At 58.3% G+C, this 27,730-nt stretch overlaps 1 protein-coding gene across 5 annotated transcripts; it reads right to left on the bottom strand.

Moving 5' to 3' along the window:
* Positions 1 to 22,600, bottom strand: LOC105089641 (ras GTPase-activating protein 4). 5 transcript variants are annotated; one of them, XM_031432667.2, is made up of 21 exons: positions 22,386 to 22,598; positions 17,565 to 17,621; positions 16,035 to 16,148; positions 15,474 to 15,535; positions 14,211 to 14,340; positions 12,283 to 12,364; positions 11,592 to 11,723; positions 11,268 to 11,359; positions 9,838 to 9,955; positions 9,428 to 9,578; positions 9,045 to 9,109; positions 8,607 to 8,719; positions 8,185 to 8,377; positions 7,812 to 7,949; positions 7,250 to 7,394; positions 6,917 to 7,086; positions 5,137 to 5,274; positions 3,912 to 4,047; positions 2,672 to 2,792; positions 783 to 847; positions 1 to 668 (listed from the first exon to the last, which is right to left on the bottom strand). In XM_031432667.2, exons 1-21 carry the CDS (start codon positions 22,448 to 22,450, stop codon positions 547 to 549), a joined length of 2,409 nt encoding a protein of 802 aa, XP_031288527.2. In that variant the 5' UTR covers positions 22,451 to 22,598; the 3' UTR covers positions 1 to 546. The 5 variants fall into 5 exon arrangements, with proteins under 5 accessions (XP_031288527.2, XP_064334701.1, XP_031288529.2 ...); XM_064478631.1 differs by lacking the exon at positions 22,386 to 22,598 and adding an exon at positions 16,244 to 16,389 and having other exon boundaries at positions 17,565 to 17,618; XM_031432669.2 differs by lacking the exon at positions 5,137 to 5,274 and having other exon boundaries at positions 22,386 to 22,600.
* Positions 22,601 to 27,730: the final 5,130 nt, after the last annotated feature.

Here is a 27,730-nt window from a genome sequence, read left to right as displayed (position 1 = left end):
CGCGGTCATAGCAGGTTTATTGTTGGCAACAGAGCACCGTGACACTCTCCCGGGGGCGCAGCCAAGGCCGCGAGGGCAGCAGGCGGGATGGTGGCCAGGAGCAACAGGGGTGCCGAGGTCAAGGCCTGCTCTCCTGGGCCCTCTGTTCCCTTCTGCCTCTCTGGGTCCAAGGAGCATCAGTCTGTCTGGGTGTGAACCACACTAAGGGGGGTTTCTGGCTAGGTCTGCCCTGGGCAGGAGAGGAGGGAACCCTGGGGAGTCTGGGTTACTGACGGCAATGGCTGCGGGGATGGCGGGGAACAGCCGGGCCTCACGGAGGAGCTGGAGCTCCCTAAGTCCCCTAGAGATGGTAGATGGGCAGCAGCGGGCCGAGGCCACATCAGCTCCAGACTTCTGGGCCCCTAGGCCCCTGGCTCTCCCAGCTCCCCCAGCCCAGGAGAGACCCAGGCCCTGCACCCCAACGAGAGGGACTGAGGTGAAAAGCTGGGAGTGCTCAGGGGTCTCCCAGCACCTGGCAAGGGCTTGGTGAGGGAATGTGGGGCAGCCTCACGTCTGCAGCTCCAGGAGGCGGCTGGGCTCCGAGCGCGGGAAGCCGGCCAGGCTGGCTCTGTGGGCCTCCCGGAGGTCCTGTAGCACCTGGAGCAGCTGGGCCAGTGGGTCCCCAAGGGCTGGAGGCAGACGTAGGATGAAGGCAGAGCAGACAGAGCCTGTCCCGAGGGCCCCTGGAAGGGGAGCCTCACCCACGGCATCCCTGAAGGGGCTGGGGAGAGGGGGGGACCTACCTTCTCCAGGGCCTGTTGGCACAGCGCCTGTCTTTGGGCCTGCACGCAGCTGTTGGTGCTTCTCCCTGTTGGGGAGGATGGGGTGTGAGGGCTCCTGGTGTCCTTGCCCAGAAGGCTGGGTGACCCAGGGTGGGCCTCCTGAGCTGGGGGGCTCCTGGGGGCAGGGGGCTGACTCTCTCAATCTATGGGAAGAAACATGGGCCCAGGTCTCAGCCCCTGGTCACCTGCTTCTCCTCTTCCAGCCTCCTCCTCTGGTCCCTGCCCCCCAACCTGCATCCCCATACACACACACAAAGCTAGGTCAACAGAAGGCACTCTGGAAACCAAGCTTGAACCGTGTCACTCCAGCTTCAAAGGGCCCTTGGAAAGAGAGTCACCTGGGGCCTGAAAATCCCTTAGTGTTAACTGGCCAAGGAATGAGCGTCGCTCTTGTGGGAATAGGAGAGAGACATTTCAAGCACGGTTTCTAACCGGGGTTCACCAAAGGTCCCTGGGCCCCTCAGGTACAGTCCTCTGTCCACGGAGGGAGGGTGGGCAGCCATGCGGAACCCGCACTTGTAGTTCCTTATTTAGGAATTCTACTGGCTCAGCCCTTTGTCTCCCTGATCTATTTGGGGAGAGATGTGTCCCTCTGCTAAGGTCTAACAGGCTCCTCCTCCTCAGATGCTGTCAAGGCCCCATGGGTTTGATCTGGTCCCTGACCCCTCTGCTCATCTGCTTATTCAGCATTTACTGTAAAAGAATAAATCTGTGTTGTCTAAGCCACCAAATGTATGGAACTTGTCACAGCAGCCACAGGAAATACAGCAAGCGGCTGGGGACAGGAGGTTGGGTCGGTGGCTGGAGGTCTCAGTGGAGCAGACGGTCTGGTGGCGCTGGGCTGTGGGGCTGGAATGCCAGGGGGCCTGGCCCAGCGGCTCTGGAGGTGGGCAGGCTCTCAGGGCAGGCCGTGCTGGTTAGGACCACGGGCAATGGTCCCACCTGAACCTGAGGTGGCGTCGCTTGAATCTTGGCTCTGCCGCTTCCTGGCTTAAATGGGAGATGATGAGACCACTCACGTGTTTCAGTGGTTGTGGAAATTACATGAGTTTATACGGAAAGTGAAATTAAAATGGAGCCTGGAAAATGAGAAGGAGGAGACAAGGAAGGGCAAGTTCTAGGGTGTGGCCAAGCAAGTAAGGGTCCTGATGGGTGAAGTCTCTGGAAGCGTGGGCCTCAGGAACGGAGCAGACAGGGTGGTGACTTTGTCCTCTGGAGGACAGTCTCTAAACAGGGGGCCAGAGTAGGGATGGAGAGGGAGACAGTGACAGGGCCACACCATCAGAAAGGAGGTGCCTACAGAGTGACCCTGGGGCCTCTGGTGACTGCCACTCACAGGGGAGTGGGTGGTCTTCATCTGATAAGCTGCTTTAAAATATCCCCACGCTGAACCCCACCCCAGAGATTCTGAGTCAGTGGGGTAGGGCCCAGGCATCCTGTTTTTTAAAGTGTTTTTTTAAAAGCATCCTGTGTTTTCTAAGCTGGAGCCAGGGCTGAGAACCACTGACTTGAGGGAGCTGGCTGAGGGCAATCCTGGTGCTCCCAGGGCACCACGGGAAGGCTGAGCAGCTGAGGGGCCTGGGTCAGCCTGCGGCAGGAAGCAGCCACGGCCAGACCCTGGGCTTCCTCAGCCCTCAGGACTTTCATCCTGATGTGAACCAGCCTCGTGCTGCAGAGATCCAGGTGTCCCCAGGTGCGGCTGCCAGAGGCAGAAAGGCGCAGGCCCTGAGTAGGAGGGAAGAGACTAGCCACCGCAGAGGAGCCCTGAGCCCGAATCCCAGCTCTGGCTCTGCCAGGGTCACCCAGGCGCTCCTGTGTGAGACGCGTTGCCCATGCACGGGCCTCCTCACCGCAGTGTGGCCTCCACGCCCAGCAGGTGCCGGTAGATCAGCTGGGCCTCCAGATCGTGGTCAAGAGGGTCATTCCACTCCTGCAGGGTCACCCGGGACCGGGTCTTGTCGCAGCCCAGATCTGGGGGCAGAGAGAGGGCAGAGCTGTGGGCAGGCACTGTGAGAGCTCACATCCAACTTCCTGGAACACAGCCTAGAGAGAGAGTCTGGCCCACGGCCTGCCCGTGGTACCCCCACTTCCGGGAGGGGCAGCCCCTCATCTCTCCAGATTAGCCCCACTTCACTAGTGGTGAGGGTTATTACCACAAGGTTACAGCCAGAGGCTGCTGGTCAAGCCAACCAGACAGGGACACCCTTCTCACTAGGTGCCACTGCTCAAACTCAAGTCCAGGGCTGGGCTAGAGTAGGCGGGACAGCCTCCGAGGGCCTCTACTGTGCAGGCCCCGGGGGTCGAGGCCTGGCCTGGAGGCCTGGGGGTGCCAAGGGTTAGTCTCCTTGATGAGGGAGCAAGAGCTTTGTAAAGCAGGTGGGGATAACGGAGGACCTTGAACATTCTAGAACTGTGCTGTCTGAGAGAGTAGCCACTAGCCACACGAGGCCATTTATATTGAAATTAAAATAAATGTAAAGCTCAGTTTCTCGGCTGCACCAGCCACATCACAAGTGCTCAACAGCCACGTGTTCATGGACAGCACATGCGCAGTCCTGGATAGACACATGCCATCTCAATTATCGCTAGACGTTCTAGTAGAAGGTCCCTTCTGCCATCCCTCTAGTGCCCAAGGCCCAGGGTCCCCCCAGCTCACAGCTCCAGTACCGGTCTGCCAGCGTGAGCGTGTGCCAACTCGGGGCCTCTTCCGCGCTCCTGGGAAGGAGCGCCTAAAGCGTGTCCCTCAGAACACTGGTTGTACAAGAAGCTCATCCACTGGGCCGGAAAGGGGTTCCCCGTCAAAGGACTTTGAGAAGTACTGAACTAAATCACATAGGATATTCTAACTTGTTTTCAGGCCTCCTTGAGGGCCTCTGAGGCTCCCACATGCCCACACACAACAGGGCCATGGAACCCTTTCTGCCCAGAGCACCTGCGGGGCCCGGCCAGGCTCAGGTTCATTCCCACAGGTGCACAGGTGGTTCCCAGGCCTGGCCAGCAAGGTGGGGCTCCAGGGCCCCATGTCTGAGCCAGGGGCCTGCGGCCTGTTGGGGCAGAGGCAGTGCTATGGGGCCCAGGCCTCCATCCCACCTGTCTTGTCCCTCTGGTGGCAGCAGCTCCACTTGTCCCCTCGGAAGACACCAGGGTGGTAGGAGCACAGCAGGCCGGTGTTGTTGATGCTCACCTTCCGCAATGCAGACAGCCACTGGTTCAGCTCGTTCACACACTGCAGGGTACATGGCGGGCAGGGCGCTGATTGGAGGTCACCCCCACCGGGAAGCCCTCCCTGCTAGCCCGCTTGGTAGCTTCAGGCGCAGTAGGAAAGGCTGCACTTCCTCCAGATGAATGCAGCCCACACCTGGGCACATGACTTGCTGAGCAGAGCATGGGCTGGATTTTAGCAGCCACTGGCCCCCACACCTGCCACAACCTGCCAACTATATGTGGTGACTCTGCTGTCACCATTTCTTTCCTGTGGCTCTAGACTCTGACCCAACAAGGAGTCCCTAGAGGTGGGGCCCATGGGATGGGTCTGTGACCTCCTACCCCTCTACCCAGGACAGTCACCCGTGGGAACACAGCAAGCCCCCTCCAACTTCAGCCTTTCTACCTGCTCCATATATCATCCCCCAGATGCTCCCTCCCTGTGTCCCTGCTCAAATGTCACCTACCAGAGACCCTCCCAGAGCACCCCTCCCTGCTGCACCCCACTCTGTCCCTTCTCTCTCAGTCTTCGCTGGCTCCCATTTGATATTTTACATATTTATTTATGGGTCCATCTTATTCCCTGGGATGGAGGCTCCATGAGGACAAGGACTCTTTGTCTGCTGCTGCCTGGAACCCACCAGGTGCTCAATAAATACTTTTTAGATGAACGAATGAATGAGTGACTGGGTTAATACATGAACAGATGGGAAGGGACATGAGAGCATGTGCCAGAGCCACACACTTGCATAAATGCATGCTTGTTATATATGGATACACACAGAAACACACAGACACCAACTCAGACACTTGGAAATACAGTTTCCAACAACCATGTACAAACCACGGGGACACACCTGTCCAGACACTGGCTCCACCCAGGCCTATGCGTGCGTGCCTAGGCAGGGCCACCCACAGACCTGGGCATGGCCTCCCAGGCACCCAGACCCCAGGAGACACATATGCTGTGCTCACATCAGATCCCACACCCCTGCTGTCCTGGATGTGGCCAACAAGGGGGTGGGAGACTCGCTGAATCCTCAACCCAGCCTGCCCTGGCGCCTTCCCACAGCTCCCCCGTTCCCAGGGGCCACCTCCACACGGCCCACACCTTGCACTGCAGGTAGGCGGTCTGGGGCCGGCCCACATCGTCTGTGTAGATGACCTGCATGACATGCGAGCTGCTGAAGCTCTTCTCCTCCACCTTTTCTGCTGCCCGGATGTTGGCCAGCTTGATGAGGGTGCTTTTCTGGGGCGGAGAGGGGAAGGGAGGTTCAGGGCACAGCCAGGATTGCTCCACTTCCTGTCTCTGGGCCTCAGTCTCTCCTTTGGCAGCATCAGGGGTTGTGGGGGAGATCCAGAGTGCCTACGCTCCCAGGAGCCTGCTGAGAGTGACCTCAGGCAGGACAGAGCGCAGACAGAGGGTGGCCAAGTGCCTGACCCCTCGGGGGCTCTGAGCAGTCCTGGGAGGTCTGAGCTCTGGTATAGTGTCTGGAAATACAGTATTCCCCGGGGCTGGAAAGCACCACCTGGCGTGGACCAGGCCCTGTGCCTCTGCAGCTAATTTCCCAACTCAGTGTGATGTTCCAGACTCTCAAGGTCATACCCCAACTCCCCGCCCCTGCCCCACCCCTGCTATCATCGAATTTGACAAGATACAATGCAACAGAGAGAAACTCTGGCTCCAAAATGTGTTACAGCTGAATCTATGTCGCCAGCGCCCGGCCCCTGTTCCCCTTGTCTCTTGAACCCTCTCCCGTCAGAACTCACCAGGGCCTCTCACCATCGGAATGACTGGGCCCTCTGGCCCTCAGGATAACACCCACCACCCCTGCTGGCCTTATAGGTAAGCAGAGGAGACAGTACCACCTTTTAGGAGGACTGGGGAAACCTGGAGAGGGACCCTGGGGACACATGACTGAGCCTCCTCCCGGTGGGCTTCCCAAAGGACAGACAGGACATCGCAGAGGAAGTGCTGCCCGTGCAGGGGTGTGTCGGCTGGAGAGGAGGCAGAAAGGAGATGAGCGGTGCACAGGGGGATACACGGATGTGCCCACAGGAGGGCAGAGCTCAATGCCAAGGAATGGAAAGGGGCCCAGAGCAGCGTGAGGGAGGGCCCAGGTAGCCAGGCTTTGCCGAGGTGACCTAAGGGCTGGGCAGTTGCTTGAAGTGAAAGAAAATGCACAGTGGGAGGCCTGGGCTGAAGGGTTACCTCTGGGAGCCCCTTCACCCGCTCTGCCCCCACCTCAAGCTGCACAGGGCTGGTTGGGCATCCCTGGGGACTGGAGGTCAGGTTGGCCCAGCTAGGGGCCAACAGGTCTATCCAGGAAGTATGTGCTCAGCCCTTTTGGGGAGGAAAGTGCTTATAAGAGGCCAGCCCAGGGGACATAGTGTCTTCACAATACATTGGTTGAGATGTGCTCTGCGCCAGGCCCTAGCTCTGGACTCTTTAGACAGATCATCTCATCTAATTCTCAACAACCCGGTAAGTAGGGACCATTATCCCCAATTTACAGGCCAAGCCACCAAGGCTCAGAGAGGTTGACCCACTTCCCCTAGGTATACAGGGCTGTAACCCAGGACTCCTCTCAGCCCCTCTCTGCTTCCTTGATCTCCTAGAAGCACCCCTCAGAACCCCACCTCACCCATCACCTGACCAAGACGCCAGGGCTGGACACTGCGGCCACTGCCCACCCCAGGGTACGCCAGGCAGTGGGGCTTCTTTCTCATTGGTCTTAAGTGACCTTGTGGCTGACACCAGAAGCGTGCACCTGCCTGGCTTTCCTCTCTGACCCTGGTGGACTCTGGGATGGGCTCCAAGAAATGGACAGGTGCCTCTAGGGTGTTAAAACCCCTCGGAACCAGACCTGCCCTCCTCCTTCCTTACCCACCTTGGAGCTAGGTGTCTTGGCAAAGCTGAGGGCCTCCGTGGTGAGGGAGAAGTAGAGCTTCTTGAAGGAGGAGGACATGAGGGGGCCTTTGCCCTTGGTCCTGTGGATGAAAAGCGGCCCCTCCTTCACCAGTGGTGCCTGCAAGCTCAGGGTCCGCTGCAGGTCCAGCTCTGCCGGCCAGGGAGGGAGGGGGACAAGTGAGCCTGGGGCGAGGGCGGGGCCAGGGGCGGAGCAAAGTCAACAGCAGGCTATGGCGAAGCAGCAGAGGCACTCAGGTGGGCGGGGCCATGGGATGGGGTAGCTGGGGGCAGGGCCGCACCGGAAAGCACTCACCCTCTTTCTCCTGGATGTCCACCAGTTTAGTGATGAAGTCCTTTAGCTGGGCCACGCCCTGGCGCACTGTGGGTTGCAGTGGTTCCATCCACGCCTCCTTGGCCCTGGAAGCCGGCGTGTCCATGTTGCCCACGTTCTGGACCGCCTGGGGGTGTGACAGCAGGAAGAGCCAGGTTCTGCTGGGTCAGAGGCCTGACCAATGCAGCCCACCCACCCCAAACCCCCTCCTAGTCTGTGCTACTACCCCTGTAGAAATGGAGGCAGGGGCAGCACACTGGGGATCAGGAGTGAATGGATCACTTTGAGGCCTTTTGGGGACTTATAATTGAGACTACTTTGGCCCACCTATTGACCTTCCACTACAGATTCAATATCAGATTCTGCTCCACTGGGTACCCTGGCCCAAGAAAGCTTTGTAAATCGAAGTGCAGCGCCACGTGAGAGTACCCGTGGCCAGCCACGAGGCTTTCCTGGAGCCGGTGGGGAACACAACGCAGTCCAGGTAGGGACCCTTGTTCAGCACCCAGCGGGGCATCTCCCGCCGGCGTCCACAGTCCCGGACCTTGGCCAGCAGGAGCAGGGTGCGGCTGGTGCGGGCGTCCGCGTGCCGCTCCCGTAGGTGGAAGAGCTTGGGCGCCATGATGGCAGGAGAGATGAAGCGCAGGCACAGGAAGCTGGTGACGGCGATGAAGGGCAAGTTCTGGAAGGGTGTGGGAGAGTTGGGGGCCAGACTCCCTGGGGCCTGGGCTCTCACAGCCCCCCGCCCCCACCTTGGGCGTTGAACCCTGTTTCCCTCCCCCCATGACCTTGCCTCTCTTCTGGCCCTCAGCTTCTAACCGTCCATCGCCCCCTCCCACCATGCCCTGGGGCCCCACAGCTCCCTCTTTCCCCATCACTTTCTCCCCTCCGCCCAGCCCCACCAGCAGAGGGCGCACCTCGTCCTGGGCGCTGGGGAAGCGCTCACGCACGCGCCGGAAGAGCTGGCGGAAGGTGGCGCGGACCACGGCGGGGCATGCGCGAACCGACCGAGTGAGCGCGCTCAGCAGCGCCCCCAGGTGGGAACGCAGCGTCTGTGCGCTCTGCTCCAGCACCTCAGCCTCGGTCTGAGGGCGGTGCAGCCCGGAGCACCTGAGTGGGGCGGGAAAGAACCCGCAGAAAGGTCGAGGTCAGCGCTTGCATCCACGACACGGCTCCCGGAGACACAGGCGTCAGCCGAGGCAAGGACACAGAGACAAAGCACAAGTGGGCAGAGCAGACGAAAGGTATCCCCAGGTAAAAAGAGCCATAATCACAGACTTGCAGAAAGAGCCTAACCTCCCCCACCCACCACGCCTTCAGGGATCACCAGTGGCCTCACCCTACATCCTTGACCTCCACTTTGCTGGGGTCCAGCTCCACGTACTTCTTCTCCTCAAACACCTTGTCAATGATGGGGCCCAGGACGCCATGCAGATACCGCATCCCAGCCACCTGGGGGCCACCGCGAGCAGCATTGGTCCCTCTCGCACCTCCAGCTGCTGGCCACCTCACAGCAGCTGGCCTCCCAGCCACCCCTTGCACCACCTGACTGCTGTATCCACTCGGAATAGAGCCAGGGACAAGGAGAGGGCGGCTCAATAAACTGCCGCTACGTGAATAAAAGAATAAATAATTGACTGAATGAAATTCTTAGGTTTAAAAGGGCCCTGGACAGGAGACAGAAGATTCAGGTTTAAGTTGCCACTCTGTCTCTTGGCCTCTCTGAACCTCAGTCTCCTCATCTATAAAACAAAGACAATATGTCATGCAACATCACCTTCAGAAAAGACTCCATGGACTTGGAGGCCAGAGAATTGCTCCGGAACAGGGTGTTGGCCTCATCTACAAGCAGAGGTTCCAGTGGGTAGGGGGTTGGGAGAGGGACAAGGCTTGGGGGAGGAGAACAGAGGACCTTGGGGCTGGGGGCTCTACACTGGCCTCCCAGGAAAGAGCCTCCTCACCACCTCCCAACCCAGAGCTCCACCTCTGCCTTTTCTTCTCTTTGCCTCCTAATCTGACCCTTCTCCCTCCTAATCGGACCCATCAACCTCCTACAGGAGGACTTCCGGATTTTTCCCCTCCCAGCATCCCTGGAGTCCTTGGCTCCTGGCTCCCCTACCCAACACACCCTCAGACAGGCCACTCCCTCCCAGGCCTCACTGGTGCGACCCAGCTCCAGCTGAAAGAGCAGGTCCAGAAAGTCTTTGGCCAGTCCCTGCCCTAGGAAGAGCTTGAGCAGGGTGGTGGCCACGTCCTGGCGGCACTCGGTGCTTGTGGTCTCCTCGATGAGTGGGATCAGCTGCCCTGGGCCCTGCAGGAGGCAGCAAGGAGAGGCAGGGCTGCAGGATGCACAGGGGAACCCAAACCCTTCACTCTGAGGACTGCAGAAGGTCCACCATGGGGGAGGGGGGGACTTTCCCAAGGGATGGAGGGGCCCTAGACACTGGCTGGTTCCTTACCGACCTGACAACTCAAGAGCTTTGCTCTTCAGAGCGGGCTGAGGACAGGGTGACCCTGTCTACTGTCCCTGGGCCCTCCCACCTTCCCCAGGGGGTGGGGGGGACCCTCACCTGGGTGCCCAGCTTCACCTCTCGGCACAGTAGCTGCACAAGGGGCTGGTAGCAGCCGGAGGGCAGCACCGTCTCATCCCGCAGCCGCACCTCCAGTTGCAAGGAGCCCAGGTTGCCCCTAGAATGGGTGGCCTGTGACCTCTCCACCAGGGACTGAGGCCACTGGGGCCACGCCCCCTCCCACACTGCCTCCGTCTCCCCAGCTTGGGGTCCGCCTCTCAGTCTCTCTGCTCGTGCCCTCCACCTTGGTTCCCTGCACTGCCCAAGCTGTTCTGTTCGAAAGGCCCTTCCCGCCTCCACAGGCAGGGAACTCCATCTGTCTTCAAGGCCTGGCTCCACGCCACTTCTAGACCCCGGGGCTCCAGCATTCACCCATGTGGACATGGTGGGCTCCTGAGCCTTGATTCTGTCAACTCCCAGAGAGCAGCTCCTGCGTGTGTATTTTTACACTGGAAGCAAATTCCCAAGCCTCCTAACATCCTGCCAGGGGAATCGGAGGTTCTAACACCAGAAGCCACTTCCTACATTGGACCTAACTTCCAAGCTCCTCCGTGCTGACCCCTCCTGGGGAGGGCGCTGACCAACGCGTACCAGTCTCCAAGGCTCCCGCCCCGCAGCACAGCTCAGCTCACTGAGTGACCCACGGCCTCACCTGCAGTAGCGGCTATCAAGGCCACCCATGGCTGGTTCATGGAGATGCCTGGAGCTGGACACAGCCGTGCGCCCTGACCCTGCCCTGTTGAGGGTGGGGATGGGGGGGCGTCTGGGGCCTTCTACAGAGAGCCAGAGCCCCCATCTGAGGTGGGGTCCTGGCCGACCCTCCACTTTCAGGTTAAGTAGTGGACAAGGTGGCCGGAGGGCTCCCTTGACAGGGCTGCCAGATTTACCAAACTAAAAATACAAGACACCCAGTTAAGCTGAGTATTTTTAACATGTTTGTCTCAAATGTTGCATGGACATATATTAAAAAATTACCCAGGGTTGACCTGAAACTCAAGTGTTACCAAGCATCCTGCATTTTATCTGGTAACCCTGTTCCTGGAAAATCTGGGGATGAGTCAGAGCTATGGCTCAGGGACACTGACTCGGAGCTCTGGGGGCTTAAACTCTGGTCTGAGGTCTGCAGAGAAACCATCAAAGGGAAAGGGTCTGAAGGCTGGTTCTAGAATCTACCAGAAGGTAGAAAACAGAGACCTGTTCTGCCCTGGAGCTCCAAGGACAGGGCTGAGTCCAGGACCATGAGAAGGCGGAAGAGGCGGGATTCTACCAGATGGAGAAGGATGCTGGCCTGGTGGGCAAGGGTTAAAAGAAGCCTAGGGCTGCATCACCCACCCCTAATCAGCACCCCTGCCTGCCTGGGGAGTCAACTTTCAGCCTCCCGGGGGCGCAGAGACCCCCGCTGGCCTGCCAGCCCAGCCCCAGGTACTCACTCTTCCCGCCGCCTCTTGGACTGGTCGGGCTGCAACCGGAACCAGCCCTCCTCCTGCTGGGCCGCCCACAGTCTCTGGACGTTGAACACCACCTGGGGGCAGGGCAGAGGGGTGGGGGGGCACCCTGGGGCTGGGATCCTTACATCTCTTCCTTGCCAGTGACTCTTCTTTTGAGAAGGGAGGTGCCTTCTGAGGGTCCCTGGGCACCAGTAGCTGACTCTGGGAAGTCCCAGGTCTCCTGGGTGCCCCTCTGCAGGGCAGCTAGCGGGACAGGACGGCTGGAATGGAGGCCAGCAGGTGTAGCCTGAAGGGGCAGGTGCTCACTTTGCCCAGGAAGTCGTTGCGGCTGACAAGATCCCAGTCCCAGGCCTCCACGCACAGCGCCTCCGCTGCCCCCTCCTCCAGCTCAAACTCAAACGTCTCGTTCCAGCGTGGGTAGCATGACTTTTTCACGATCTGCCCAGAAAGGGGTGAGTGGGGGTAGGGCTGACTCCATGGGGTAGAGCCACCAAAACACCTCCCTTGGGTGCCCCCCAGGGGCCCTGATGCAGCTTCCTCTCCTTGGTCCAGGCAAAGGCCCCAAAATAGCAGACATAAGAACTTCCTGTCCAAATCCCTACTCACTTCTCAAGTGAGGCATCTGAGGCCCAGAGCTAGTAAGGCACTTGTTCAAGGCCACACAGCAGAAAGGTAGCAGGTTGCACTGAGGACCCAGGTCTCAATGCTCTCCCCGCCAGGGCTGAGCCCACCACCCTGGCTGTTTCCCAGAGGTGAGAAAAGCAGTGTGGACTTTGCAGATTAACCCCAGGAGAGCTGTCTTGGCCCAGCCCAGCCAGGAGTGACAGGTGGCTGAGGCCACAGGAATTGGCACCAAAAGGGCTGGGACCCACTGTGCACCCTCGGAGAGGTCACCCCACTTTTCTGAGCCTCCTCTGTAAGAATGCAGTCCCCACCTGACCACCCAGGTGATGGTGAAAGAAACCCCTGCCCCCTCCCAGCCCACCGGCCTCCTCACCGAGGTCTCCTGCATCCGGCCGTTGTAGCGCACGCGGACAAAGGGGTCAGAGGCACCATTCCGGTCCTTGGGGGCTAGGTCCCTGGGCGGGAGCAGAGCATCCACTTGTCACCAAGCCTCCCCCAGCTATCACCCCACCGCTGTGGGGTAACCACACCAGGCTGGAAAGGCCTGAGCACCTCCTGGTGCTGCCAAGCTGGGTGACAAGAGTGCCTCACCCTTTTCTGGACCCTGATTCCCACTGCATGTATCCGGCGGGCCCCCATGTGGCCCCCACACCAGGCTAAGGATCCTCAAAAGCTCCTGACTCCGCAGCTGCAGACCAGCTGCAGTGCCTCCTCTGGCGGATGGGTGAGGCGAGGCAAATGCAGTTGTGAGACAGCCCGGGCCAGGGGTGCCCCGCCCGCCACCGCCCTCTGTGCCGAGGGCAAGGGCCACCCCTCTGAGCCTCAGTGTCCTCATCAGTAAAATGGAGAAGATAATCCCTTTAAGTGAAATAATGGGCTTCTAGCAGGCCTGTCCCCACAACCTCCCCCTACTTGGGGGGGGTGGCTTGGAGAGCAGCCCGGCCCGTCACGCTACCCTCTCTCCACAGATGGGCCTTTACAAAGCCCAAGCCTGCTCGTGCGTCCCAGGCTTAGAACCCTTTGTGGAAGAACCACGAAGCCCACCCCTCTTCATTCCCTGTAAATGTGATTTTCTGCTCTTTGCCATCTTTTACATCTTAAGCCTCTCACGCCTGCTTTTCTTTCCTCCTCAGAACTGCCTAATAGAATTCCTGAGCTTGGCGCTGACACTCTGCCCAGAGAGACGAGGAGAAAATGTTCTCTCGGCCTCTGCCACAAAGGCAGCTCCTTATGGGGGTCTGAGCTGAGGAGAGTGGGGCACGAGTCCTCTCACACCCAAAGAGACATCTGACCGACCGCTGCCCTCACCCGCCCAGGCTGGCCCAGCCGTTGTGTCCCCGACAGCCTGGGCAGTGTGAGTGCGTGTGTGAGCCTGTGTATGCTTGGGTCACAGAGAGCCTGGTGCCAGGTGACGCTGAGGAAGGAGGAAATGGGTGAGAAGGGACTGGATGGCGTGTGAGGATGACAGAGCCTAGGGAGCATGACCTTGACTCTGCCCAAGTCCAGCTCTTTTCTGTCTGGCTGGGCCTCTTCTATATCCAGCCCTGGGACAGAAAATAAAGCCACGGGCCTCGTTCTCAGGAGGGAGAGCTTCCTCCCAGAGAGGCCAGCCAGCTTGCCAGGGGGACACTCCTGCACAGGTGGCTGGCTGGCAGCGTGTCCCTCCACGGGTGGCAGGTGGAGGCTGGGGGCCGCCCCGGACTCCCGCCCCAGAGGCAGCCAAGGCCCCGGTGGAGGTGGGCTGGAGCCAGAAAGGAAGCTTCTTCTGGAGTGTGTGTGACTCACACTCAGGCCCAGGCGGGAGTGGAGCCTGCAGCTAAAAATACCCTGGTCGGGATGGAGGGGGGTCCCTGTCCCAGGTGACAGGCCCATCTTCCCATCCAAGTCACTGTCCCTCCTGGGGAGAACCCCACACTCCCACCTGGAGATTTTCAGCAACTCCTTTCACCTCCCCCCATCCCACTGAGGACTTCCCCCTCACATGTCAGGCCAAGTTCATATTAAAGTTAAACCAGGGGGACGCCCAGCCTTGGCACCGGGGCTGTATGGGCAGAGTTCAGGGTCCCCCTCACCCATTACCCCCACTGCTCTGTGACGCCTGAAGTTCCACCATTAGAACGTCATCCCTTCCCAAGTGGGGTTGTTTGGGAAACAATCTTCAGGGCAGAGAAGCTTCCCCAATCCCCCCTGAGAGCCCCCTTTCCTGGGAGAAAGCACAGGGCCAGGAGGGGGAGTCAGGGAGCGGAGGCCCCGCATCCACAGTGGGGCCCACTGCCCAGCTCCGCAGCCCCCACAGCTCACCTGGCCTCCAGCACAGAGCAGCGCAGGCGGCAGGCCCGGGTCCCCGGCACCACCTCCAGCCGCAGGTGGATCTCGCCCTGCACCTCCTCGTCAGGGTCGACCTCCATCAGGCGGGCCCATCCACTGAAACCTGAGGGACTGTGGCTCAGCCAGAGGCCTGGCTCTTCACCCTCAGCCCTGCCAGGCACCACGGGCCCCTCCGCAGTCCCCTTGGAATCTGCTCAAGCTCCTCTGAGGCAGCGGCTGCTGTCTCCAGGGACGGATGGGGAAACTGAGGTTCAGAAGCTGAACAACAGCAGTTAAAAGAGTCTGGATTCAAGTCCAAGTCCAGGGACCCCTGTATCCTCACTACTGTGCCACGCTGCATTTGGTGGCCTTGACCCTGACCCATCCTGGGACCGCCCTCTCTGCATCAGTTCTCCCATCTTAAAACAAGGGGAGAGTGGCTCTCATCCAGGGCTGCTGAGGGGAGGGCCTCAGCCCAAACAGGGAAGTGACAAGGAAATGGCATCACTGGGGCCACTGGATCCTGAGGGGCTGGTTGGGCCACGGGCAGGAGAGGCCACTGGCTTGGCAGAGGCCAAGAGGCTCCGGAAGTCAGCGAAGTCCCCAGCCCTCCCCCAGGCTTGCCCCAGACTCACAGACAGGAGCAGGTGTGTGCTGGGGACGCCCCTTGAGACTCAAAGGGGCCCAGGCCTGCAGAGCCTGCAGCACCTAAGAGCTCCTGGTCTGCTCTGGCAGATGAGGACTCAGCCTAGAGGAGGCAGCACCTGCCCCAGGTCACAGAGCGAGGCTGGAGTGGGGCTGACCCTTCCAAACTGTGTCAGTGTCCCCAGAGTCATCCAAGGGGCTTGCCAGCCTTGCCTGGCTCAAGGCTGACCTCTCAGGCTTAGGACACTGGGACTCACGCTGAGGGGACCCCAGGGGCTACAGAGCCAGCCAGCTTGGGAGAAAGGGTCCCTATACCTCAGCAACAGAGCATAAAGAGGCCCCTTCTTCTGCTGCAGAGGCCTCAGACCCCATCCCTAGAAGCCCCCTTTACCCCTGGGGTATGCAGTCCCCACCCGGGGGTAGAATAGGGCACAGAGGCCGGGGTGCCGGAGATGGAGAGGGCCCAGGTCCTTCCGGGGTGGGCAGAAATGGCTTTTCCTGAGCATGGGGGCCTGAAGGAGCCCAGAGGAAAGGTCTCTGAGTGGGGGTGGGCAGACAGTGTGGGGGCCGGGGTGGGAGAAGCAGGAGCGGACTCCCTCCTGGGGATCTTACCCTTAGGGTGAGTGGCCAGGGTGTCCCTGGTGAGGCAGACCTTCCCGATCACGTCGTCCCGGCTGGAGGGTAGAGAAGGAGCTGGAGCTGGGCAGGGCTCTGTGTGGAGCCCAGGACCCCCACCCGCCCTGTTCAGGGGGGCCCCTGTGGAGAGCAGAGAAGCTAACACTCCAGTCATATGGGATAGGACCCTTGTCCCTTCTGTAGACCTGGATTCTGGAATCTGGGCCTTGGACACGTTCCTGCACACAGACTGACCCATGTGCCCACACACATGCCAAGCTCTTCCCTCCAGGAGTCCATTTCCTAGCTCATATCCCCGGGCACATGCAGCCCAGTGCACATGCACATGCATGACATGGTGGGGGCACAGTGAATAAACACACACACACACACACACACCACACATCCAAACTCTGCACCTTCCAGACCCTCCCAGGCTCCCCTCCTTCCAGGCTGTAAAAAGGATGCAAAGTGACCAGCAGTTCCAGCAGTGAAATGGGCCAGAGAGGGACAGATGGCAGGGTCCGGGCCCCAGCTAAAGGGTGGGGGCCCACCCACCTGAGGGCATCCTCGTCCATGACGTAGAAGGCCACAGAATGGAAGGTGGGCGGGAGATGCACCTGGTACTCCTCGCCCCAGAAGGGGCACAGGGTCTTCCACACTGTGGCTGTCCTACAGGAGGGGACACTCAGCACCTGCCCGGGGCCACCCGCAGGCCCCAGGTTGGAACAAGGAAGGCTACATGCTATGAGGTCACCCTTCCTCACCTCCCCCTCCATTCCCGGGAACAACTGCTCTGCTCTGTGATGATTCTCCTTGCCCCAGATACCACCGTCCACCACCAATTATTCCTCCTGACTGTCCTCTCTGCCCCGGGTGGGGCACAGGCTGCATCAATCAGGCCAGTTTCCATCTGAGGAAACAGACCAGAGTTGGCAGTGGCTGGCCTCAGGTCACACAGCAGGACAGCAGCAGAGCCAGGATCACTCAGCCTCCCAGCCTCCCCTCAGCTCCTGACGCTGAACAGACTCGCTGAGGGTGGAGGCAGGGGGATGGCCAAGTTGACTCTGGAGCTGGACAGTCCTCCTGGGGGGCCTGGGAGCCAAGGTCCAGGGCCTGACCCGCAGAGGTCTTGTCTGGGCAGAGCCGCACCTAGCTCTGGCCAACCCCCCAGGGCAGAGCCGTCAACTCATGGGGCTCAGCAGGGTATGTGGATTGTGAGGAGCCAAAATCCACAAGGACCCGGATGAAGGCTCAGGGGATCACCTTCACCCGACCACTTCTCAGACAGGTCCTTGAACTCTGGGGCCTGGTTTCCCTGTCTGTCATTGAGACAATTGGAAACATCTGGCAACTCTCCCCCTGTGGTATCCGTGCTTAGGACAGAATCTGGAAAAAGGCTTGGGGCCTTAAAGCAGGTGGGAAGAACTGTGAGTCTGGCAGCCTCGGTTCATGGTCAGCAGTGGGCACTCAGGGGGGGCAGAAAAGCAGAGAGGCTCTGGCCAAGAACTCTGAGGGAAAGGCCTGGGTGAGAGAGGGCCCAGACAGCAAAGATCCTGCCCAGGATTGTGGAGTCCATAGAGAAAGGGACACCCAGGAGGAGTGGCCCTTCTGAGCAAGTTACTTAGTCTCCCTGAGCCTCAGTTTCCTCATCTGTAAATGGGATTTGATGAGTGTACGGAGCTCACTGTAAGTATTAAACGGGCTGGAAAAGGTTTAGCACAGGGCCTGGCAGAGACGTGCTCCCTAAGTGACAGCTGTTGTTACTAATCATCGTCATCTGTCCCTTTTGTGGCCTGTAAAGGTTGTAAAGAGGAACAGAGTTGGTGAGAGGCCCTTGGCTGAGTGCCCAGCCCAAGTAGATAATGCCTTGATGGGCCTTAAGGTCAGTAATTAGCAAGACTAGTTAGTCTTTCATACCTTCTAGCAGGTTGTCAGGGCCTGATGGGGTCCCAGGGGATCAGATGCTCCAAGTCCTCGCAATTTCCGCACAGATTTCACACACACACCCCCACCCCCCCGCACAGGTGTGTGAGCTGGAATGGGCCGGGAGGAGGGGCTGGCAGCTGGGCCGGGCAGGGGCGGTACCTGATGATGGGCTCGTTGTCCACCTTCACGATGCAGTAGGGGTCGCTGCTGCCGGTGCTGAGGAGGGAGGGGCAGGGAGGGACTGACGGGGCGGCCAGCTGTGGGCACCCCTCCTCCCTCTGCCAGGGGCTCCCAGTGACCCCAGGAAAAAGACAGTCAGGGCTGAGGCACCGGGTCCTAGACTGGGGCCCAAATACTCCTCAGGTCGAAACATGGGCCTCCACCCTTGGTCTGGGATGGGGCACCAAGGATCCCCTGCCCCACTGCTCACCGCTTCTCCAGCTTAGCTAAGGACGCTTCTCCTTTCTGCCTGCTCCCACCCCGTCCCACCCCCGCCCCGTCCCAGGGAGGCCAGAAACTACAGTCATAAAAGCCTCACACCAGCTAGGGATACCTCTACCCTCAACACCCAAGTCAGCCCTCAGCCTCTCCTCTGAGCCTTGGTTCCTGCTGCTCCTCCTGCCTGGACCGCCCTCCCACTCTTTCCAAGATCCCTCCTCAGCCCCCTCCGTAAGTGCTCTCCCCTAGCTCAGAGGCAGGGATCTCCCCGGCCACCCCACTGCCTGGCCCTCCATCCCAGCACGGCTAGTGAGGTACCGTCAGCTGCCTCCCCGTCTGACCATGAGCGCCGAGGGCGGGGACCACTTCTGTGTTGACAGGGCTTGCACAAGATAGGGATCTCCTGAGTGTCTGATGCATGAGTGAGTGAATGAATGAATGAACGAATGAATCTAACAGTGGACCTCAAGTTCCCAGCCACCTGGGAGAGTGGGGGGTGGGGAAGGCAACCCGGACTGCTTGGCTTCTCCTGTCTCTGTTGCTGGAGGATTTCTGGGGCCGAGGGCAGTCCTGGCCAGGCCCAGGGCCACTACTGGGCAAGAAGTGGGGGTGAGGACATCTCCAGAAGTGCCCTTCAGGCCTGGCGTCGATAAAAAGGAAGTGTGTTTGCATGCTGGAGGTTGGGGAATTCCAAGCGCAGCTTCCCTTCTCAAAAGGGGATCCTCCGGCAGAGGAAGCCACTGGACACAAACAACGGAAAATGTCCCCCAAGATGCGGTCCCCACCCTGCTACGATGGGACCGATAATGCCAGCTCCCGGGGTAGCTCCCCGGGTCCCTGACATGATGAGAGAGCCAGCCCATGGGAGGTGATGAGTAAACGTTAGCACCTCCCTGGACTCCTTGCTCTTCTGCCTGTATCCCTTTCCCCCATCACTGTCCTCCAGAGCCCTGTCCTCCAGAGAGCCACTCAGGCCACCCCAGCTTGCATCCCACCACCCCAAAGCCAGGGGACTCTGGGCCTCAAGGAATCAAGCCCTGGGGCACCACAGGAGCTGGGCTGGGTGGCAGGGCCCAGGAGCTGCACGTGTATTTGAACAAGGAACGTGGAGGAAGGAGGGAGAGTTCAGAACAGGCTGAGACCTGTGTAGGCTGCCCCCCAACCCACAATGCCTCCTCTGCCCTCCTCCTGCCTCCTCACCTGAGGCCTCCCCAGGGGATTCCCCAGGGCAAGGAATCTCTTGTTTTTCCTTGTAAGCTCAGCACTGCCACAGCTCAGATCAATGAATGAATCTCTAATAAGAAATGAAGGTTTGGGGCTCCTGTTGCAGGCAGGGTCACTAGGGTGGGCAAAGGCCTGCGGGCAGAGACAGACCTGGTGGTGCCTGGGCAGTTATGAGCTCGGTGGCTGCATTAGAGTGGGGAGGGGACAGTGTCAAGAGTGGGCTGAGGCTGGATTTAAGGACCTGGGCCCAACCACAGTCCCTGGTCAGGGGCTGGGACTTGTGCCCTGCCCAGTGTTCTCTGCCCTGATGAGACCCTTGGGTCGGTCCCCTCTCCCACTTCTCCTTCCCCAAGCCACTCACTGCCGCGGCTGGCCTAGCCTGGCTCCTTGCAGGGCCTCTATATTTAGGGCCTTGGCAGTTTCCAGGCTGTGGAAGGGGAAGGATCAGGACAAATCCTGAAATAGCCCCGGGCCTGTCCCCAGGGCCACTGGGCGTGGGAGCCAGTGGGTCATCAGTCACCATGAGACTCCCCGCCTGTCTGGCTGACTCAGGTACCCAAGGTTGGGAGACCATGAGTGGGAGGGAGCAGGACAGAAACAGGGGGGCTCTAGGAGCTGTTGGTAGGAGGGAGCCCAGCTGTGTGCTGTGCCCTTAAGGGGACTAAAAAGCCATGAGCAGAAGTGGCAGGGAGGCAAGTGGTCGCTGCATCATGACGGTCCTGCCTCAGAACTGTCTCAGTCAATATGGGCCACCATGGATGAAGGTGAGCTCCCCGTCCTCAGAAGTAAACAAGCCCCAGCTGGAAGGGATGCCACTCAGGAGACAGGCTGGGGACTGATGAGGCACAGTAGGGCAGGCTCACCACCACCTCTGCCTCCGGCACTCAGGGAGGGCCTCCTGTGCTCTCCAAACTCCTGCCACGCCTGAGCCAGATGCTCTGCATGACATTTTCGAGGCTCAGTCCCCACTGAGCCCCATGGCAAGCTTGCAGCCTGGGTCCAGCTGGGATGCTTTGTCTGTCAGCAGCAGAGTGGGCTGACTTCTCTATCTGCCTGCGTGCGGCCTTGCCAAAGGACTACCACGTGCTGAGCCTGTTTCCCCATCCACAAACTGAGCATCTACAAACCTTCTAGGACTAATAAGATTAAATGCAAAGGTCCTCAGCACCTATTAATCTCCCCTACTATGGACCAGGTGTCCCTCAGGGCACCCAGAATGCCAGGAGGAATGAATCACGGTTCCTGTGCAGTCACGAGGCACAGGCAGCCCAGGAAGAAGCAATTGCTACCAAGGGCTTCCTCCTAACTCCAGCTGACCCAAAGTGCTGGAGGTCACAGAACAGGATCAAGGAACACTGCCCAAGGGCACCAGGGAAAGCCCTGGAGAGAAGTTTGAAAGAGGTCCTGAAGGATGAATAGGAGTTTTCCAGTGCTTTTAAAGGGAAGTGCTTGAAGGCACAAGACCCAAATACATGCAAAAGCAGGGCTGTGAAGGCCCAAATTGAGGGGTGGAGTAGGGCGGGTTCACAGCTGGATTTAAGAGAGGGTTGACAGGTCAGAGTTGCATACATCAGCCACTATTAGGAACACAGAGGAAAGGAGGTGCGGGGAGGTGAGTAGGCAGGAGGGCAGGGCAAGGAAAGAGATTCTGTAGGCAGAACCAACAGAACTTGGTGGCCCTTCCCCCTGGGGATGGAGGCACTGGGCTGAGGCCCCTGGCTGTGCAGAGGCAGGGCTGGGCAGGGAACCTGGCACCATGGCTACCAGGTAGGCAGAGTCCACAGTTTCACTGTGAGAGCCTAGAGTCAGGCACCAGGGCCAACGCTGCGGGGATGGGGAGGGAGGCGACAGACGGAGGGGCTGCTCCTCCCAGCTGCCACCAGCCAGAAGAGGCCAAGCTGACCTAGATACCCGTGCCAGCATGGGGGTTGCTTAGAGGCTGGGACTGGAGGCTGAGACCCTTTTCAGAGCTCATCTGACTTTCCACCGGAGACCACATTCCCAGCTCCCACCAGAACTCCTCCCACACAGTGAAACCCACCCAACTCAGCACCCTCCCTCACCCATTGCCATGGTAACTGCTGAGCCTGGCCTCGTCAGGCCCAGGGGGCCTTGAACTGGAACTGCTCACAGCACTGAGCATGCTGGGAAACTCACAGGGGCCACTGTGCATGTGAGGAAGATGCCCTTGCCCCCTTCTCCTGCACCCTACTCCCCAGTCCGCCACCTCTCTGCATCTGAAAGCCTGCTGAGGAGCCCCAGGGGTGGGGAGGCTGCAGTCTAGCAGACTTTGGACCCTAGGCTGCCTCTGGGCTTCCCTGCCCCTGCCCCCTCCTCCAGGCAGCCAGCATCCCTCAAGCTTTGTACTTTCCACAGCTCTTATCCGAGAGGGATTTCGACCTCCAGTTTACAGCAGGGGAAACTGAGGCTTCGGGGACAGGGAGCTGCCTAAAGCTGCATACGAGGGAGTCAGCGATGGGATCTAGTAGCTCAGCTCTGGCACCTACTGAGAAGGGTGGGCAGTGGTCTCTAGAAACTTTCTCAAATCTGGCCAGGCACCAGGGAAAGTCCTAGATATCAGTGTTTGTTAGGAGCCCTAGACTCAGGACCTTGCTCTGCCACTTGGAGCCAGCATTTCTCATCTCTGAGCCTCGGTTTCCACATCTGTAAAATGGAATGGTGAGAATGACCTTGCTGGGTGGTTGTAAGGATTAAAGGCAATGACTCAGGTAAAGCGGAGGGCACAACAGCAGCTATACCCAGACATCCCATCCTGCACCGGCCCTGGCTTCCTGACCACTCACTCTTCATGACTGCCCTCCCTGCCCTCCCTTCCCAAATGCACAGCACGGAAGCCCCGGGACAGCCCCTGGGCCCCAGGGCATTTCACGTGCACATTCTCAGCTACTAAGGGTTTCAGAACTACTGAGGAAGAGCCCTCCTTTCTGGAGGGCACCCCACCCCCCTGAAACCATACCCCCCCAACAGTGCACGGAGACATCTCCCCTTTGATGTCTCCCCTCCCCCGCCCCCAGCTCCTGTCCTATCAAAGCCCATTCCCCTCTAGAGCTGCCGTTCTCTCCCTGCGGGTTCACTAAGGCCCCTTACAGTCCCCGCCTCCTCCCCAGTCCCAGGCCCTTCCCTGTCAACCCCTATCTGGTGCTCGCAGCAAATCTCACTGTCCCCATTGCTCCCACTGCTGCCACACCCTCGCCGTGACTCTACTTGTGGGCAGGTCGTGCGGACCCCAGAAAGGTCAGGCATAATGGGCAGGGCCCCTCCTCAGAAAGTTGAGGTTCCCACCCCCATCGCGCTCACATGTCCTTGGCTGGCAGGTTCTTCCCTTCCACGATGCGGATGGACAGCGAGCTGCGCTTGGCCATCGCGGGTCCGCGACGCGGGGTCCTGGCCAGGGGGAGCCGGACACCAGGGTTCAGTGCAGCGGCTGGTGGACGGGCCGGCGCTGGACTGGGCTCCGCGGGGAACGCGCAGCGCAGGGCTGGGTAGGTAAGCGTGGGGGCGGAGGAATCGCTTCCACTTCATTCACCCCCGCCCCCGCCCCACGTGCGGGGGACACTGCTCCTGGGCGGGCCAATCGGCGGCTGGGACTCCCCTTGGTGGGCGGGGCAAGTCCAGGAAGCGGCGCTCATTGGGTGCCTGTGGAAGGGGTGGGGAGGGGCCTGCGCAGAGTGGGCGGGGGGCGCAGGCTAGAGCTGAGGGGCAAGGGGGCTGCCCTCGAGGCTAGTGGAGAAGCAAGGCGCCGAGTAACCTGAGCCACGGCTGGGTGTGGGCGACGGGCATGGTCCGAGTGCCTATACCAAGGCCCTCAGAGGTGTTGGCAAGTGCGGGGATGCGCGGGAGGGGTCGTGCGAGGAGGCAGCCCTGGCCACCCTAGGCTGACGCGTAGGAGGGCCTACAAAGGTGTAAGTTGAAGTGACGGACAATCGGATGAATTTAGCAAACAGCAGGAGTGTTTGTGTTAGAGTCACACAGACCCAGAAGGTGAGGCAGGGCAGCTCAGACGTTTGGGGATCCAGAGGTGTGGGGGCCAGTCTGAAAGACTTGGATTATTTTTGAGAACCTTCTTGGGAGGAGGAGCTTTCTCAGTTGTCACCTCATTTACTAAGCCTTTTACATCCTTGGAATGGGAACCTGGATGAGGCGCTTAGGTTCACAGAGGGAGAATTACTTGCTGGAGGTCACACAGCTGGCCCCGGGCCGGGTTAGCCTTGGCCTCCCCAGAACTCCCTGATCGCTGGCCTCTCCACTGGGGCAGGATCCTTCTCCCAGACTCTGTGTCCAGAGCTGAGTTTCGAGACTTGTCCCATTTCCCAGACATGGAGTTCACAGTCCTGGGGTTGGCACAGCGGCAACTGGCCCTGGGCAGCAGGCTCTGCCAGAGGGTATTGCCTGAAGCGTGACTGCAGACTTGGGTCCCAGCCCTAGCACCACCACTCCCTTGCTGAGTGATGCTAGGTGGTTTCCTGAACATCTCTGAGCTGGTTCCATTTCAACACCTGCAAAGAGGAGCAGTGACACCTGCCAAAGGATGCACTCTGTGTGTGTGTGGGTGCCTAGCACAGGTTCTGCTTTCTGTCACATTCTGTTTTCACTTCCTATGTTGTTATTAATACACTACATGCACACCAAATTCAAAAAATATTGAAGTTTTCAGTGAAAAGTCAGTCTCTTTTTTCCCAGCCACACAGATTCCCTCCCCTGAGGCATCCACTGTTTTTGATTCCTTGTGCACCCTTCTAAACAGTCTCTGCCTACAGTGCATCAGTAGACATATATTTTTTTTCTTTTATACACAAATTGTAGCTTAGTGGTTACATTTAAGAGTTTCACTTATTTAATCTCGGAGTGCCGTGCGCATCTGTACACACAAAGCATCCTTGTTCTCTTTGTCACTTACCCAGTTTTCTGTTGTGTGGATGTACCACCCATCATCTCTTTGATGTCCCCTGTTAGTCGATGGGCAGGTCTGTGCCATCATTTGCTTTCACCAAACAACAGCATGGCTCACGTGTCATTTTGCACATGAGCAAATGTAGCCGAGGATAAATTCCTGGAAATGGAATCCCTGGGCCAGAAGACGTGTGCATGTGGGACTTTTCCATAGGATTTGCCAAATTTCCTGCTACAGTGGTGGTTCCACTGTTCACAGCCACCAACATACAGGAAGGTACCAGCTCCCCGGAGTCCTCGCCAACATGCTCATTATTAACCTGTAATCTTTGGCTAAGTGATCAGTGGGAAAATAATGGTTTCTTAGGGTACTTAGGGCTATTTTTTCAGGTGGCTTATCAGAGTCTATATCAGTCATCCTCGGTTACTGAGATTTGCCCCCTCTGCCTCGTCATCCTTCAGGCATGTTCCCCTCCCACCCCCCATCCCTGGGTTTGGGCCAGGCCACCTGGGGAGTATGAAGAAGCCTTACTTGGTAGATTAGGGGCTCACTCCCCTCCACTGTGGGTTGTTACTGAGGCCTGTTACTGTTACTGAGGTTGATAGGTGGTGCCAAGTCTAGTGTTTGCTTGTTGCTCTTTACCTAGCCTGGAGACACACCCTAAAGCCAAGCCAGGGAAGCCCAAGGTGGGCTTCTTTCATCCGGTTGCAGGATTCAGTCCTTGCTTACCTCCAGTGCTGGGGAGCTTACTGCCTCTAGAGGCAGCTCTGTCCATCCTCAAACTATTCTAGATGGGAGCAAGACCTGGACCCCCACCCCCAGAGGCTTCAGCCTGCTCAGCTCCAAGCCAGGATCCCCTCCTGCACTATGAATTCTAGACCCCACACTGACCTGGTTATTGTCCCCTAGAGAGCCTCCACTTTGTCACACATCCTTCTGGAGTATAGCTTCCAGAGTGGAGCTGGGCCTCCCTACTGTGCAACTCAGAGCAGGCACAAATAGATCAGACCCCCCTTCTGGGCACTAGGTCTTTAATGATGCCATCCACAATCCTCTCTGCTTTTGGGGGCGACACTTCCTTGGTTTCTAGTTCCAAACAACAGAAACCAGCTCTGACTAATTTAAACAGAAAGGGGTTCATAAGAGGCTATTGAGGGTGTAACAGATTCTTGGGGAAAGCCAGAGAACTAGGCCTAAAGGCCATACCCAGCCAGGAACAGTGGTGCTTCGGCACTCACTGAGATCGCATGCCGGAAGTGGCTTGGTGCAGACACCCTCGCGGCTGGCCCTGGCCAGGCCCCTCCTCTCATGCTGACCCTGGACACCGGGTGCTGTACTCCTGCATCTCCTGCATCACCATGATGCTGGGAAAGCCGGTGACAGCACAGTCAACATCTGTGCCAGGAGGGGCCTACCTGCAAAGATGGGGTGCAGGAGGAGGAAGGACGGAGGAAGGTGGTTCAGGTGCTGGGCATCCCAAAGGGTGACAGTAGTCCCTGCAGGGTCTTGAACGTCTCCACGCTGCACCCAGATGATGTCCCTTTAGCACCCCTAGATGCCACCTGGACTCCGGGCACCCAGAGTTTCTCACTTGGTTCGTGGTGCCGTCACCCCTTTTCCCTGAGGTTCCCGAGGCTCCCGGCATGCTGCAGTGCACTCCACCTCAGGAGGCAGGGAGGAGGCTCTGTGGTCTCTGGCTGCTGCCCACCCTCACCCACATCCCCGCTGACAGGTGAGGCCCTTCCCTCTGCATTGCCCTGCCCCTGTGACCTCGGTGCACAGCCTGTGAGCATGGGGACTCCTGGGGCAGAACAGGGTCCACGCAAAGGTTTCAGCCAGGGAGGCGAGCCAAGCTTCCAGCACATTCCCAGAAACCAGTCTCTAGGGAGGCGGGTGAGTCAGAGGGTGGGGCTCGGAGAGGAGCTCAGCCTGGCTCCACCACCAGTCCAGACACTCCATCGGTGGGGGGCTACAGAGGGGATGCCTTTCCTGAGCAGACCACTGCTCTCATTTACTATTTCCCTCATTCATTTATTCACTTGGTCATCTGCTTACGTATTCAGCATTCAGTGACCTGCGCTGGGCCCTGAGGATCCTTGGGAAAACCAGCTGCCCTCAAGGGGTTCACAGGGAAGAGATGGACATAAAAGGGTGGGGAAGTGCTACAGTGGAGAAATGAATGAGAAATACAGAGGAGGGAGGGAGCTTGGGATATTCAAAGAGGAAGTGACATTTGAACTGGATCTCAAAGGATGCACAGGTGTGCGCGATGTGGTCCAGGTGGGAAGAGAATACTCCCGGTGGAGGGAGCAGCCTGAGCAAAGGTGTGCAGCATGATGAAGGCTGGGGTGTTCTGGAAACATCCAAGAGGGAGGTGTAAGAGGCTTATGGTGCCTGAGACCGGAAGAGTAGATAGGAACCAGCTGATGAAGGGCCTTGATTGCAGGGGGTGGGGGCACGGGGAGCTCAGACATTTTCCTGGGAAGGGTTTGGAGCAAAAGAGTGACATGGGTGGACTTGGGTGCTAGAAATTCAATGGATTGACACTTTGAAGTGTTAGCATATGGTTCTGAACTTCCTGTGCCCCTAACTCATGTGGTCAGTTGGATAGAGAATCCCTGCCTCCATATTTTTAGGGACCCACAAAAAGGTTTTAATTCCTTTTAGAACTAGAATGAAAAATATGAGTATAATAGGAATGGATATGTAATAATGAATTCAGCTTGGATTGCATCCGTCTTTATACCCAAGGGGTCAGAAAAATGTCAGTGTTAATATCTTGACCCACACCAGCAAAAGTGCCTAAGATTCGCAGGAGTCGTAGCTCTCCTAGCACAGGACAGGAGGCAGCTCTTGAGTTTCAAAGCATGTCTGTGAAATTCATGGCAAGTGAGTAATGTTGACTAAAAAAATGTTTTGAGTTGCAGTCTTGAGCATCTGAGGAAACTTGGAAGGGCTGGGAGGACCGGCTACCCCTCCAGCCTCTGCCAGGGATGGGAAAACAGCCTATGACAGAGGTGAGCCCCCTGGGCGCTACCCCAGGGAGAGAGTCAGATCCAAATTGGCTGAGATGAGAAGTGGGGGTTCGATCAAGATGACACTGAATGGTAGGAAAACACAATTTCACTTCTGACCCTGCTGAGCTTGCACACTGCATGCCTTGCCCATCACTCAGGGCTATTTTTGTACCTACATCAGCCAAGGCTCTGCTCCACACCCCAATAAACATTTAACAATGCACCTAGTAGTGGGTGGGAGGTGAGGGAAAGGAGTGAAGGTGGTCCAAAGGTACACACTTCCAGTTATAAGATAAGTAAGTCCTGGGGATGTCATGGACTGCATGAGGACTCTAGTTAATATTGTGTTTTATATCTGAAAGTTGCCAAGAGAGTAGCTCTTAAAAGTTCTCATCACAGGAGAAAACCCTGTAACTATATGTGATGGATGTTAACTAAACTTATTGTGGTCCATTCACATTATATACCGATATCAAATCCTTAACCTAGAACAATGTTATATGTTCATCATATCCCAGTAAAACCAGAAAATAAATGAAAAAAAATGCACTCATACCAGGTTCCTCAAACGATTAAAAAGGATTATCATAGGATCCAGCAATCCCATTTCTGGGTATATACCCCAAAGAATTTAAAACAGGGTTTTGCAGAGATATTTGCACACCCATGTAAATTGCAGCCTTTTTCCACAATCGCCAAGAGGTGGCAGCAATCGAAGTGTTCACTGATGGATA

Source organism: Camelus dromedarius, chromosome 24 (genome assembly GCF_036321535.1).
Source record: "Camelus dromedarius isolate mCamDro1 chromosome 24, mCamDro1.pat, whole genome shotgun sequence".
In the NCBI taxonomy this organism is placed as follows: domain Eukaryota; kingdom Metazoa; phylum Chordata; class Mammalia; order Artiodactyla; family Camelidae; genus Camelus; species Camelus dromedarius.
The sequence above is the reverse complement of the archived record's forward strand: the minus strand, read 5'-3'. Positions and strand labels throughout refer to the sequence as shown.